At 36.8% G+C, this 16,155-nt stretch overlaps 1 protein-coding gene across 1 annotated transcript; it reads left to right on the top strand.

Annotated features, from left to right (window-relative positions):
- The first annotated feature begins 1,839 nt into the window (after positions 1-1,839).
- Positions 1,840-8,082, top strand: PEP (RNA-binding KH domain-containing protein). Its single transcript, XM_086455189.1, has 6 exons — positions 1,840-2,286; positions 3,986-4,247; positions 6,180-6,328; positions 6,416-6,676; positions 6,960-7,154; positions 7,628-8,082. Exons 1-6 carry the CDS (start codon positions 1,930-1,932, stop codon positions 7,802-7,804), a joined length of 1,401 nt encoding a protein of 466 aa, XP_086311315.1. The 5' UTR covers positions 1,840-1,929; the 3' UTR covers positions 7,805-8,082.
- Positions 8,083-16,155: the final 8,073 nt, after the last annotated feature.

The following is a 16,155-nucleotide window of genomic DNA, read 5'->3' as shown; positions in this document are numbered from 1 at the left end:
CTCTGATTTATTTGACATCCCATAGCAGTCATCATCTTCTTCCTACATTCTTTGGCGTCACACGATATCTCAAGGTTCTTTTTGAAGGAATCTAAGCAATTATTCGGTGAATATAATTTTTATTTATTTATTTTTGATTACTTAATTTTTTAGGTATTCGATTTGATTCACAGATTTTTGGTATACGTGACATTAATAACAATCTTTGGGTTTTCGAAATATTAGTGGATCGATTCATTGATTTTTAAAGTTGATAGATCGATTGAGTTAATTTTTATATAAAATTAGAGAATCAACTCATTGATTTTTAATCGGATAAAATTACTGATTTTGTGATGTTAATGGATCAACTCATTGATTGACAATTTAATCGGGTTGACTCATTGATTTTGTGATGTTAATGGATCAACTCATTGATTGATAAAATTATCGGTTAACTCATTGATTTTGGTGCACGTGGCGATTCAAAAAATCAAATTTCTTTGATTAAAATGTGTGGGCTAACTCGCTAATTTTAATGCATGTGACGATTCAAAAAATCAAATTTCTTTGATTAAGATATGTGGGTTAACTCACTGATTTTTGTGCACGTGACAATTCAAAAAATCAAATTTCTTTGATTAAGATGTGTAGGTTAATTCATTGATTTTGGTGTAAGTGACGATTCAAAAAATCAAATTCCTTTGATTAAAATGTGTGGGCTAACTTGTTAATTTTGGTATACGTGGCGATTCAAAAAATCAAATTTCTTTGATTAAAATGTGTAGGTTAACATGCTGATTTTGGTGCATGTGATAATTTAAAAAATCAAATTTCTTTGATTAAAATGTGTGGGCTAACTTATTGATTTTGGTACACGTGACGATTCAAAAAATCAAAGTTCTTTGATTAAAATTTCACCTATTTTTTTGTGCATGTAGGAAGTTTGTTATCAATGAGTCAATTCACTGATTTTGTGTACATTGGGAGTTTTAAATCGAATTTTTCTATAAAATGGGTATGTGAGTCGACTCACTAATTTTTGTGTACGTGACATTAAAAATCGATTTCATACTTTTAAAAATATGACCGAACTAATCCACTAATTTTTGGTGCCACGTAAGCCTTATTAATCGTGGGATTCCACTATGCAGATTTCGAGGAATTATGTAATATTTAGAAAAATTTTAATCGTGAGATTTATTTAGCACATTTGATATAAATTGATGATGATGGGACCCTAATTTGACTTTAGTTTTTTTTACTTGTTGACCATAGGATAGTTTGGATCGTAATAGAGACTGATCATATCGATCGGGCGGATTTACTGTTTAATACCTTTCGTAACCCGTAATCTAATCCTTTACCTATTTTCTTACTTGTGGACTAATTCGATCCATTTTGGAATTATCTATGATTCGTAGACCTATATTAAGTGGCGACTCCTATTTTTTAAAAAATTTTCAATTTACTAATCAGACCCTTTATTCGCTATTTAGTGGATAAAAGGATTGGGACAATTTCAAATCATGATAATCTGACTACCCCGTGGTGCCACAAATTTGGAAGCCTTTGGATACAAACTTTTACAGGGAAGTGACATTGTGTATCCCGAGGCATATAGATCTGTGACTCTCAAATTTGTCACGTCCAGAGAGTCGATTGAGTATGACACGTGGGATAATCCGATTATTATGATTCAATTTAAAACCCACTTGTCACCTGCAAGCCATGAAGTCAAGAAAAGCAAGTTGTATCATCATACGATTGCTAAAATCCGAACCGATGGCTCAGATTCTAAGCTGACGTCACAATTTTTGACAACCAACGTACTTAACGTAGGTAAGAAAGTATCTCTCACAACTCACGACTCACAAGAAACTAGGGTTTCTTTCTCCACTCTCCATATCTTTCTCTTTCTCTTTCTCTCTCTCTCTCTCTCTCTCTCAAATGGCCACCGAGCCCGCCGAGAACGGCGCCACAGAGGTGCCGGAATCTGACCCTCTTCCGGAGACATCTGACACAGAGAACGTAGATTCTGATCCTCCATCTGAAGTTCCTCCGTCATCGACTTCAGCTACAGAGATGGAGGTGGCTGCAGTTCCGGCGGATACTACTCCAGCGGCGACGGCAGCCGACAAAAAGTGGCCGGGATGGCCCGGAGACAGCGTCTTCCGGCTTATCGTGCCGGTTCTGAAGGTGGGTAGCATTATAGGTCGGAAGGGAGAACTCATAAAGAAGATGTGCGAGGAAACGAGGGCTCGCATTCGCATCCTCGAAGGCGCTATTGGTACTGCTGATCGCATCGTGAGTTATTAGCTCATCTTTGTTGATTATTTTAGGGTTTTTGCCCCCAAAGTTGTTTAGTAGATTAATAGCTTTAATGGGTACGTTTTATTTTTTAATTTTGATAAGTACAACGGTTTGATTATAGCTAAAAACACAATACAGTGAGAACAGAAGCAGCACCGAAGCACTAACACTTGCATGCGAAAAAGCTCCCAAGAGGGGCCAAAAAAGATCAAGCCCACACCCACACCCACACCCAATTTAGGATCCCATTCCCACCTAAATATAATCTCCAAAAAAAAAAAAAAAAAAAAAAAAACCCTAAAATCTCTTCATGCATCTTGGATCAAAGAAACAAGAGTACAATTGATTTATGATTTATCCTTGTATTTATCACTTAGATGGTAGGTCAACACTCGATAGGTGAAAGCTGCACTACGTTTTGGATCAAAATGTTTTTTAATTGGCACCCAGGAGTGGGGGCCGGGAACTCTGTTGGTGCTAAGTCCCATCTCTAGTGTACTCCTTTCACTCTTTCAGGTCCTCCTAAAAAACAAAACTGAAAGTTGGTTCATCTTCGGCGAAAATTGAATTTTTCTAAACAGCCCTAAGGATCAAGCTATAATAAGAGGCTTCTATTAAGAAATATAGTTCGGGATTGTTATGAGTGATTTTAAAAAGAGGATAAGTTATTTAATGACAGGGAAGAGTAAGTAGGGATTAATATTCCCCAAGGCTCAATTTGTTTGGCAATTGGTTCACCTTCGGAGTTTGGAAAGGATGTGGGAATTGTTCTTGTAATTTAGGAGCGATTCTGAATTTAGATAAATGTATAAGCATTGTTCTTTCTGCTTGTTGCGTGAATTTTTTAGATTTGGAGTATAAATGGCATGGTTTCCATCTACTTCTTTTTTATGATACAATATTGTTTGGTTTTGTCCTCGGTACTCTTTCTGCTCATTTTGTGAGGCCTCAACAAGATATGCTAAATCCTCAAATTTCCCAATGAGATGGTTGGCATAACCTGGTATTTGGAAAATATTGGGGTTGTCAATATGAATCCTATTTCGCCTTCCAAGTAAATCTTGCGCGATATCTTTAGTCAAGGCATGTGTTTTCATATCTTTCTTTTCTGCCACAATCATCGTCATTTTGGACTTTCCATTCACCCATTTAGTTCTTTCATCTTGTACCAAAGCTTTCCATTTGGTTCCCTTGACCTTGTATCAAAGCAATTTTTTTCACCAGTGGTTGCATTTGTTATTCATGGTATGTATTCAAACCATCTATATATATATATATATATATATAATTTAAAGACTATTTCTATATTCAATTGCATGGTTTAAAACATCGAAATGTATCAGTTGATACATATTGGTATTGGCCAAGACCAATATGAAACATTGACCCCCAAACATTGAATGTTTCGGGAATCTATCAACTGGAACTGTATTGGTTTTTTCATTAACTGAAACATTCAATCGATATGATATTTTAAACCTTGTTCACTCGATGCATTTGAACACCCCATCTCTATGACTCTCATGATGACATTGAAGCTATTTTTTAGATCATTATGACTCTTTTTTTGCTTTTGAAACAATTTGTGATGGAGGTGTTAGTGTATTTCAATTTTCAATGGAGTTATGAATCATATGACTAGCTCCAACAGATTTTTATCCTCTATGGTAATTATCTGTGAATTCTCATTAAGGTCTTGATATCTGGAAAAGAAGAACCAGAGGCTCCAATATCCCCTGCAATGAATGCTGTGCTTAGAGTTTTCAAACGTGTTACTGGACTATCTGAGACTGAAGGTGATGGTACTACGGGTTCATCATCTGCTGGAGTTGCACCTTGTTCAATTCGTTTGTTGGTGGCATCATCTCAAGCCATAAATTTAATTGGAAAGCAGGGCTCTTTAATTAAGTCAATACAGGAGGGCACTGGTGCCTCTGTTCGGGTACTGTCTGGAGGTATGCTTCTATTTATTTATATTTATTTTTGGTTGTAATCTTCTATATTTTATATATTAGAATTGTCATGTGGTTCAATATTCACAATTATGTCATGGAGAATTATTGGAGGTTAGTTATTTTATCTTAAGACAACCTTCTTCCTGATCATTACGTGTTTTTCCCTTAATCTTGATATTGCTATTGAAAATCCTCGTTGTGTTCTTTTCTCTTTCTCTAAGGAATAAGGATATTGAAATTGTAATTTGCAGCCCACCCATTAGGTCAAATATTCAGATGTAGGTAATATCCCGGCCCAAAAAGAATGCATGCTCATATGTCTCGATTGCTTGTACGTATTTTTCAAACCATAACTATGTTTTGATAATGAATGGTTGTGTTACTCTTTAAAATTTTTTGGTATTTAATAGTTGAGTTCAGATCATGGCAATGTGAGAGTGGAATTTTAGTGTGGGTTTAGCGGTTTGACCACTTTGAGTGAAGGTTTAGAAATATAATTTAGGATTCAAGGGACAGAAATATAGGCTGAATGAAGATGGGAATTTGAGCTACAGTTGCGGTTCAAATAGGTTAAAGGTTGAGATGATTACGGGGTTCAACTAGGGTTGGAATACGATTCCAAAGGGGCTGAAACAATATCTGTCACATAGAAAATCTAGAAGATATTTAATATTTTAATTCAGATAATATAGGATTATCGGTTGAACTCGTGGCTTAGGTTTGTGTTATATATTCACAATACATGGTCATATGGAGTTACTTAGGTTAGCCAAGGGTTGGATGATTAAATGTTAATGATTGATTGTTGGAGAAGTAGGATTATGGCTGTTTGGGATTTTTGAACATAGAAGAGTTTGCTGCTTTAAGTAGAATCTCAAAACTTCTAATTAATTTGCAATTCTATGGAATTAGAATTTCTTGCTATGCAATCGGATTGCTAATTCCTAAACACAGAGAACACATACATGCCCACACCCCCACACACTAAATACTATCATGCCATAACAGAGAACTAAAGGTCACTCCTGAGCAATAAATTTTTTGTAAATAGAAACCAAGTCAACCCAAATGATTGCTACATAATAGATCTTGGGGATCACTCCATGGACTAGACCTGAAACATTTATGGATATTAATTAGTTGATCAAATGAAACAACTGATCAAAAGTGAAATTCTAAAGTTGCTTGCACAGTACGATCTTTGTAATGCGAAGGCATGAAAATCGATGTTATGATTTTAGAGAAACCCTTAATTTTATATAGCGACTTTAAATGCTTTCCTATAGATATTATGTGAAATGATAGTATAAAATATGGTAGAATAACTTTATGTCTCAGTTTTTTTCAGTTCATGTGTGAGGAACATGTCTTCAATATGTATGAGCCTGTAGTTGCGGTCTGCACCTCACACTTGGTGCATGAGCTTATTAGATTTGATCCTTTAATCTGCTCCTCAATGCCCCACTTTTGGGCCTTAGCTAGAGCTTATGCCTCACATAAACCTTTTAAAACTCGCATGGAGGTTATCAATCTAAGGGTCATGGGTTCACAAAGCTTAAGTATTTTTATTTTCTCTAAATAAAACTCTCTCAAAGAAAGATCCATAACAACAATTGCCCCCTAAGGTAAGAGTGATATTCCATAATAGCTAAGCCATCTTCTAGCTGCTAGCTAAGATGTATGTGTCGTATTTACTTGGCCCATTGGGTACTAATTACTGCAAGCTCTTACGAGTTGGGTGACGTAATTCTTTAAATTGAAAAAATGGGAATGAGTGAAGGATTATCCTTATAGTTGATAATGCTTGTTAACTTTAAACATATCCAAGCCTGTAACTTTGTATAACTAATTTCTATATCATATTTTCAGTAAGAAATTTTCCACTTCTATTTAAAAGAACCTTGAATTTAATACTTATTTCTGTTGTGCTAGATGAAGTGCCTTTTTATGCTACCTCGGACGAGAGAATCGTAGAGATACAAGGAGAATCTCTGAAGGTTCTTAAGGCACTCGAAGCAGTAGTGGGGCACCTACGAAAATTCTTGGTTGATCATAGTATCATTCCTTTATTTGAAAAGAGTGTAAGTTTGTGTACAAGCTAGAACTATTAGTTAGTATTTTAATGACTATGATATACTGATGGTGACAGTTGTGGGTTCATTTTTCAGGGTAATGCAACAGTTTCTCAAGACCGTGCAGTGGATTCCTGGGCTGATAAAACACAGTCCTTACTCCATACTTCTTCTCAAACCGGGATTACTAGTGATTATCCTCTTTCATTAAAGAGGGACTCATTATTTCTTGATCGTGATACTCAGATGGAGCCACAAATCCAACACTCAGGCCTTTCGTTATATGGACAAGACCCTGCACTTACTGGACTACGTTCTTCGGGACTTGGTCGTTCCTCTGCTCCTTTAGTTACTCAGGTTGGTGTATTTATTATGTTGAAGATAGTCAAATTTGTGTTCAACATATCACATTTAATGGTTTGGAGCAACATTCATTGATCTGATTTCCATTTATTGTCATTATACTCTAAGACTAATTGCAGTTAAGTAAGATGAATTCTCAAATTTCGATTCGTGAATGCAAGGTCAAAATTGTTGCTTTGTTTGCCTCAATTCTTATATTTATTTATTTTTGGCTTGTTTATGCACAACATGTTTTTACCCTAATGTCATCTCTGAACTACTGCTTCTTTCAAATCAGATTACACAGACAATGCAAATACCACTGTCGTATGCTGAGGATATAATTGGGATTGGAGGAGCAAATATTGGGTATATTCGGCGTACCAGTGGAGCTATCCTCACAGTTCAAGAGAGCAGGGGTTTGCCTGATGAGATTGTTGTGGAAATTAAGGGTACTTCATCACAGGTTCAGACAGCTCAACAGCTTATTCATGTAAGAGGCTTTATTCTGTACTCAATAGTTTTTTAGAGCTACTATTGGCACCCCAAATTTTACTTAGTACACCTCAATTTCTCGAATTATTTACCACACCCCAATTAAATATTGAAACACACCATTCAAACATTACCAAGGTTTGGCTCAAGTTATTATCTTGACATAACAAAACATTATAACACTCGTTCAAACAAATTCACTGGTTGTTTACTATTATGATTAGACTCTTAAACTATCTTAAACCCAAAATAGAATTCTAGCAAAAAAATGAGAGAGCTGCTATTGGCACCCCAACTTTTACTTATTCCACACAGTTGACTTATTTTCATCATTTTGATTGGGGGTTTAATAAACAAAAGTTGGGCTGCCAATATCTGCTCTCTAGTTTTTTGACATTAGAATTTGGTTCTTTGGGGAGAGCATTGAAGAGGTCACTTACTAAATGTTGTTTGACTGTTATTTATGTATAGGAATTTATTGCTGGTCACAAAGAACCAACCACAAGCAGTTATGGAAAGATGGATTCTAGTTTGAGGTCCTACTCTCAGTTAGGGAATACAACCTACCCTTCTTCGTCCTTGGCAACACAACCACTTGGAGGATATGGATCTTCTGGAGTGGGAGGGTACAACAGCTACAGAATCTAAATGGGTAACTTTTAGTACATTTGTCGGCTTCTTGCTTTGACTGCCTTTCTCTTGACTCTGCTTTCAGTAGATTCCTATTTACAAATACAATGCTGTTAGAGTTATAACCTTGTAAAGTTCTAGAGATGGACCTGCTTTATTCTGCTCTTGGGACTTGGAAAAGAAATGAAAGGAAAATATGTAGAGGGTGGTAGTAATTCGCTCTGTTTTTTCTGGTATTGAGAACCTGTGCAATTTTATTTTTAAAAAGTGGGCTGTTATGGTTTCTTATAGTTTTATTTGTGGTTTTTTGGATGGTTATGGACCCCAGATACGTGGGAGAAGGCTTTTATGATGTAGGTTTTTCCATCGGTTGCTTCTGCAAATATATATGATAGCAGTTACCTTAATTCGCTTATTGGATGGTCACAGCCTAGTAATTGAACAGATGAGGTTTGCTTTAAGTATTTAATCATGACATGCGTACAACAGAACAGTTGTTATTCTAGACTTGATTGAACCCAGTCCTGGAGTTCTCTGGGATTGATTGATTGGTTTGCTCAACTAGGTTTGTGGGTTACGGCTATTAAATTTGTAGGTTGGTCGTGCTTGGTTCTGGATGAAGCACCTTATTTTTAATTTATTATTATCTAAATGGGTCGAGCGTGAAAGAATTTTTATTGTTGATTTTATGGGTTACTAGCCTTGATTGATATTCAACACAGTAGATGCTCATGGGGATACTGTGAAAGCCCCTTGATGACTGCTTCGGAAACAATAATAAGCTTAGATGGACCTTATTAGATCAGTGTTGCGTGGCTAGTTGTCGGGATTTGTTTTTCAAGACCTTTTGGATAATTTATTTTTGCCCATGTTCTAGAAATAGTTGGGGGCTACAAGTCTTTCAAAGGCAAAGAAAAAGAAAGCTAACAAAAGTCAATAATGAAAGGATAATTCGCCATGCACGTCAAGGCCGGAACAAAATATTTACCTTATTTGGTTCAAATGTTGAATGTTTGGTATTGTTTAAGGTTTGTCTTGGAATGTTTTGGTCGAAACAGTTTTGGATTTTCTCCTAATTGAAATATTATCCAATCTCGATGTCTTAGACCTTTGATAGCATTTCATGATACTGATATTCTATAGGTGATTGCAATCCGCAAAATCTGGTATTGTTGAACATATAGACTACCTCTTGTTCTTTCCCTCAATACTGTGTTTCTTGTCCTTTGAATGATATTTCCTCTTTGGGTCCACTAAGCAAATTTACCACGACCCAGTTATTTAATCATATGGATGATTTGACCTCTTTTAGTTGAAGTAGGATTCACAAAAAATGTGGAGTTTGTTCCCAAGGTCTTAGGTTCAAAGCTCTTGAACCCCCCCGATGTTAATCACTAACCCTGCCCACCAAGCAAAAAATAAAGATTCATAAAAAATGTGAAAAGACAAGGGACTTTTATTGCCACACCAACTTCCACTTATGAAGCAATCATTTGTTAGCCTGCCTTGGCCATTCTTTATTTTGATTTTGTGGCTTTTTTTTTTTATTATGTCTTTTGTGGAGACCCAATCCCATTTCTTGTTTTAGAGCTTGGCAGACAGAATATAATCACCATGCATCAAATACCCAAATCCCACTCCTTTAATATGCCTTTTCTCATTTTTATAACTATTCTTTGCAAGGAGAGTCCTAGTGCCTCTTTAGACCAACCCCAAGTCGTTCTCTCAACTGAATCTCTCTCCAAGGAGAACGTAAGGAAGAAATGCCAAATCTTTGAGATCTTTCTATTCTTGCAACTCTTTGTCGTTAATTTTCAATTTCATTGCCCAAATTCAAGTACAAATAAGCGGTAGTTGACTCTTTTAAATTTTATTGGGTGTATTGTATAATTTGCTAATGTGTGTTATTAGGAAAAGTTGGTGTGTCAATAGAATCTCTAAAATACATTTTCAAAAAAAAAAAAAAAAAGAGGTTAAGAAGATCCTTCACACTTTGGAAATGAACAAAATTAAATTCTACTTGAACCCAAAAGGGAAATTCCTATGTACAAAAGAAAAAAAAAAGTGGAGCAAGGAAACCCATGGAATGTGGTTCAAGTGTTTGACAATATGAAATGGAACTAAATGACTTGAGAAAACTCACAATAACTCAATAGGTGATTGACTAATTTTAAAACTTACCTTCCAAGCAATGATATGACCTACAATCAAAATCCCATCTAAAATTCTGGCCAAATAAGAAACACCATCTTAGTTGGAAGTTGGAACACGATACTCCCATACAAGACAAATATAAAGATGGTGATGCATGGACAAATAGTCGAAACAATGGTCCGATCAAGAATGCACCATCGAAACTCCACACCCATGCTCAATGTTCTTCAGTAAGACGATAAATTGAACTAGAAGACGTGACTTGAGAGGATAATAAGGCTGGCAATGGATTAGACTTATCAATAATAGAAGTTTACCTTGAATTTGAAATTCTACGAGCTTTCCTCGTTGGCAAAACCATGAAATTTTGTTAAAAAAAAAAAGAAAAAAAAAGAAAAAAAAGAAAACCAAACTTTAAGACTAGAGGTGCTAAACTAATAATCCTCCTAGAATTGAACTCTATCTATTTTGCTCACTTTAAAGGGTTTTCAAAACTCTAGGAGCACTTTGGGGACACCTTTCAGAACATTATTTCCATACGAGGAAGCTCGTACTTGGATTCAATGACACCCTTTTGGAGGATATTTTTTGGATCTCCCACTCGAGATTTGTGTTGATGATGCTCTGATCCTAGATATATGTGTTGATTACTTTTGTCTCCGGTCATCTTCTTCATTTTTTTTACTTTAGTTTTTCGATCATCTTTTTTGTTGACCTACTTGAAAAGACATTGGTGTGGTGCTTGTCAAAGGGACTCCAACGATCAAGTTAGAACTTGAGAAAATGCAGAGCAAAGAGAAGCAATTTAGAGACAAAGAGTTGTAGTGTGTTCTGACTTACCTTGAGTGGGAGAGGTCTCCCTATTTATAGAATTGGCTCATTAACTCAGGCATGTAACCTCTTCCCATGATGTCTATCATTAATGACTCATGATGTCATTATAAACTTAAAGACTCACTCTCTTATCTCATAATGGCTTTAGTAGACCACTATCTAGGTTCATAATGGCCTTAAAGCTCCACTTTCTTGACTTTTGTAATTGACAAGAGAAGTGGCTTTTTACTTTGTAGTCAATTCAACTCGGTGGTTATTCAGTTCCTCGAGTTAACTCAATCGTGTTATGCATCTGAGGTTCATTATGCCATTATTATAATTTTTTTTCTTTGATATTACACGGGTAGCTCTAAGTTATAGTGTAAATAATAATATTTGATAAAGAAATTAACTCTCTAAATGGATTGATCCTCGTGAAGATATTATAGGATTGACTTTTTTAGGAAATTGTATTACTTTATGACGTTGTAACTGAGGGGTTTACTCTTTGAGGAGGTTGCACCAATTTTTATGAGATAATGAATGAAGATGTTGGCTCTAATGAGGCCAAATTACTTAATGATAGTGAGTGAAGGGATTGGCTCCTAAGGGTGGCCGAACCACCTTATGGATGAATAGATGAAAGGGTTGGCTCTTATAGAGGCCAAACCTCCTTGGGGTTGAAAAGTTGAAGGGGTCAACTCTTATAAAGGTCGAAACACTTAATGATTGAAAGGGGTCAGCTCCAAGGGAGGCCAAACCACCTTGGGATTAAAAGGGGTTGGCTCCAACAGGGGCCGAACCATCTTGAGGTTGGAAGGTGGAAGTGGTCGGCTCCATTGGAAGCTGAACCACCTTGGGATTGAAAGGGGTTGAAGGGGTCAACTTCAATAGGGGCCGAACCACCTTGCAGTTCAAAGGTTGAAGGTCGGCTCTAAGGGAGGTCGAACCACCTCGTGGTATGGTTAAAGGGTAGGATCTCTTTTGACCGAACCAATTGGAGTATGGGTCGGACCCATGGTACTTGGTTAATCAGGTTTGGATTGGGTTGGAATATTATATTTTCTAATCCCTAGGATCAAATTTTTTAGTTCCTCCCCCCTTTTAGGATCTTTGAAATTTCTTAAATCTTAGATTCTAAGAGTCTTCTAATTTGGGATTAGAGAAGATTTTATTCTATTGTAATATATTTGCTAAATATCTTTTCCACCAATTTAGTAAACAAGGTTTTGGAAACGTTTTTTTTTATAAAAAACATTAGCCTTTTCTCATTCATTCTATTCTTCTTTTTGGTGGAGAGCTCTAGGTTTTGTGGGATATTCACACTTTTGCGGATTTCTTTATTCTTCATCTTCGATCATTGCCTTGGAGATTAAATTAGTGGGTTCAATCCTTCTTTTTCTTTTCTCTTTTCTTGTTTGGTTATTTGATCTTTATTGTTTTCAACCATGTCTATTTAATCATCTTCTATTGAAGAACTCCGCAAACATTTTAATTTTCCCATAGATGTAATGTTTAGGTAGATTGAAAATATAGATGACCCTTCCATTGGCCCCGATGAGCGCTCCTTTTACCTTGAACAACTGTATGTTGAACTTAAGTTTCCACTTCCCAAACTTGTTAGGGAATCTCTCATTCTCTTCAACTTTCTCCTACTAAAGTTAATGGGCACTTCCTTAGGATTGTTTTTGGCATGTCGGCCTTGAGTGTTACAACCTTGGGTTAAGAACAAAAGAATTTTTATTCCTCTACTTCTTAATGTCATCCCCTTCAAGTCGTTGCAGTTATTTTCTTGCTCCTCAGAGTAATCCTTTGATTACTAACTTACCAAGTTTTGACAAACGTTGGTGACACAATTCGATTACTATATCGGAAAATTGGGAGTTTGATGTTTTATCTAAGGAGAATAATCCCTTACCTGTCTAAGATCTCTTAAGTCGAAAGGTAACTTTCCCTCTAGTTTCTTTCTGACTTTATATTTTATTATTCACTTGTATATCTTATATTCTTCTTCTTCTTTATAAGGAATCTTTCTTTGAATCTGCAAGAGTTAAGTCCTGATCGACGTCTTCTAGTTGAGCGAGCTCTTAATCTTTTTATTTCTTAGATGGACTACCAAGTTCTCCTCTCCACCTTCATTCCTTAGACATCCTCGCTCTTGACTTTCAACCGCTTCGCCTATTCATTGTTTTGCTGAGACCATTCCAATAGAGAATTCTTCTTCAAACAACGATCAAACTTCTCAGACCAAGGTCATTATGTTGAGCAACTTGCATATTTTGCCGATCATTGGTTCTTTTTCTTGTCATCCTTTCAAAAGGAAGATGAATCTTTCTACTCAGAAGAAGGAGAAGAAACCTAAGGAATGTTCTGAACGGTCTCTCGATGCTCCTACTGATACATCTCCTATAGTGTTCTCGGATGTTTCTATTGTTGACCTAGCTCCTCAGGTTAGCCTGATTGTTGATGCTACTTCTAGCCTTCCTCAAGCTACTCGTTCTTGTTTTCTTTAGAGGAGGAATGATTGCTTTGATGACGGATCTATTAAAAAACATCAATCTAATCTCGAGGATCCTTATGTTGCTAAATATATCCTCAAATCTTCTTATTTGGTAAAGGACGAGGAAACTATTAGTGAGTTGGACTCAACTTCTCTCATGAACGTTTCCTTCTCTCAACTGCTTACAATAAATATTTCTTTCCTTTAGCCTTTTTTTAGATTTCGAGCTTCCTTAATTTCTTCCTTTTGATCTTTGGCAGATTTCTTATCTTGCCTAGCTGTTGCTAAGGGCGAGGTTGTTACATTGCAATTTCAGAAGAGTCGTTCGGAGGTGGGTTGGACTTCTTTGGAGAATAAGTATCAGGCTAACGTCCGCGAATTAAGGGATATGAGGAGCTATTACAAATCTCTTGAAAGGTCGTTGGCTGACCTCAAGATAGAGAAAAAAGAAGCTATGAAAGTATGTGTAAGGAACTGGAAGCGTAGGTGACTAGAGCTCGGGTTTTGGTTGAGTTGGGTTTGGATGATGATGGGAACACTTTAGTGGTTTCCCAAAGTGTTGATGAGGAGGGTGAATAGGTAGAAAAAGCTTTGGAAGCTTCCTTTTTACCTATTGATGATGTTGTTCCCATTGATGTTGACATTGAGGAAGAGTTCCGGGTTACAGTTGTTGCAGCGCTTGGAGCTTTAGACATTGAGGAGTCTTCTTGATCATTTTACTCTTATGGCATGTTTGTCATATTGAATATTTTATTTCTAGACTTTTGACTTTTTTATTTCTAGACTATTGGTTATTTGAAATCTATGTTAGTGAATGTTAGTATTTTGACGTGTTTTTGTCCCCTTTGTGTTTTGGAATTATCTCTATGCTATATGATTGAGTGTGGGCCCTTTAAGTTATGAAATGCGGGTTCCTTTTGAGAGTGCGGGTTATTTGAAGCTTGGGCTTCTTGATTTATGGAACACGGGTTCCTTTTGTGAGCGCATGCTCTTTGAAGTCCGGGCTTATTGAAGCCCGTGTTTCTTTAGTTTTGGAACGCGGGTTCCTTTTGTGAGCTTGGGCTCTTCGAAGCTTGGGCTTCAGTTTTGAAATGCGGTTCCTAGAGCATGGGCTCTTGAATTGAAGCTCTGGCTTTGTTTTTTAGCGCATGCTCAATGATTTTGACACGTAGGCTTCTTTTTTAAGCGTGGGCTTAGTAATTGTGATGCGCAAGCTTCTGTTTTTTTTTTTCCGCATGGGATCAATAATTGTGAAGCGCGAGCTTCTTTCTTGTTTGAACTTGAGCTCTCAGTCATAGGCTTTTAACCGTATCGACTCTTCAAGTTGGGATATGATTTTGCGCAACTTGGCTTGGAGATTTTATTGAAAGGAAAATTATGTACTCTACTAATAGTACTTTTGTAGATTTATAGCGTTCTATGGACGTTGCAATACATCTCCACTTGGAGTTTTTAAATAGTAAACTCTTGCTGTCCCCCACTTTATCAACTATGTAGGACCTTCCTAGCTTGACTTCAACTTTCCATTGTTGAGCTCCTTAGTGCTTTCAAACACTTTCCTTAGCACCAGATCTCTAGGTTTGAAGGTCCTTTGTTGGACTTTGCGATCGTACGACGTTTTGAGTTGTTGTTACTATGTCGCAAGGTGAACCATAGCGTCTTCTCTTTTCTCTTCAATAAGATTTAGTGTCTTGACTAGAAGATCATCGTTCTTCTCAGGGATCTTAACTTGACTTCTAGTAGTTGGAAAATCGAGTTTGTTATGTATGACCTATTCTGAATGCGAGAGCGTAAGGAGATTACTTTGTTGCCTTCCTTGCTGTAGTTTTGTAGGCCCATAGAACTCCCGGGAGTTCATCAACCCACCTTCCTTTTTCATCACTGAGTCTCTTTTTAAGGTTGCTGATTAGAGTCTTATTGGTAGCTTTTGCTTGCCCGTTCCCTTGAGGGTTTCGAGGAGTTGAAAAAAACTGACAAATTCCTAAACTTTTGCAGGTCAAGAACTGTCCGTCCTTCGAACTGCTTTCCATTATTTGTTATGATAACCTTTGGGATCCCGAATCGTGGTACGATATTATTTCAAATAAAATTCCTCACCTAAGACTCAAATATGTGCCAATGGTTCTACTTTCACCCACTTTGTGAAATAGTCTGTTGCTACCAGAAGAATCATTTCTATCTTGGTGTCATAAGTAATGGTCCCATTATATCCAGGTTCCATTGAGCAAAAGGCTATGGACTCTTTAGTGGCCGCAACTCTTCAATTGACTGATGAATTGCTATAGCGTATTGCGGATGTTGATTGCACCGTCTCACATACCGTAGGGCATCCATTTGCATGAAGGGCCAGAAGTACCCCTGGATCATGGCTTTATAAGCAAGCGACCTTCCACCCGAGTGGTGGTCAAATTCTCTTTCGTGAATCTTCTTGAGGAGTATTTACTCTTCTTCTTATCTTAGATATTGCAAATAAGATCCTCTGAATGACCTTTTGTACAAGTCACCATTGATTAGGGTGTAGCGATTTGTCTTGTATTTTATCTTTCTTAAGTCTTCTCTACCCTTTGGTAGGGTCCTATCCATGAGGAATGTCTTTAAAGATCCATCCAACTCGAGTTGGCTGCTTGAGGCAACCTTACTGTGGCTACCTCTTTTCAAGAGATGCTTGGACTTTCTTGATACTTAACCTTGATGTCCCTTGAAGGATCTGTCTCCAACATCGATGCAACACATGTTAAATAGTCAGCATGCTGATTTTCCAGTTGAGGCACTTGGAAAACTTAAACTTGCCCAATCTCTTTTTTCTACTCCTTAACGAGGTTTAAGTATGCAGTCATTCGCTCATCTTTGGCTTCATAAGTTTTGTTGATGTGTCTAACTACCAATTGAGAATCGTTGTATG

This window comes from Akebia trifoliata, chromosome 10 (genome assembly GCF_017979445.1).
Source record: "Akebia trifoliata isolate Shusen 1 chromosome 10, ASM1797944v1, whole genome shotgun sequence".
Taxonomy (NCBI): Eukaryota; Viridiplantae; Streptophyta; class Magnoliopsida; order Ranunculales; family Lardizabalaceae; genus Akebia; species Akebia trifoliata.
The sequence above is the reverse complement of the archived record's forward strand: the minus strand, read 5'-3'. Positions and strand labels throughout refer to the sequence as shown.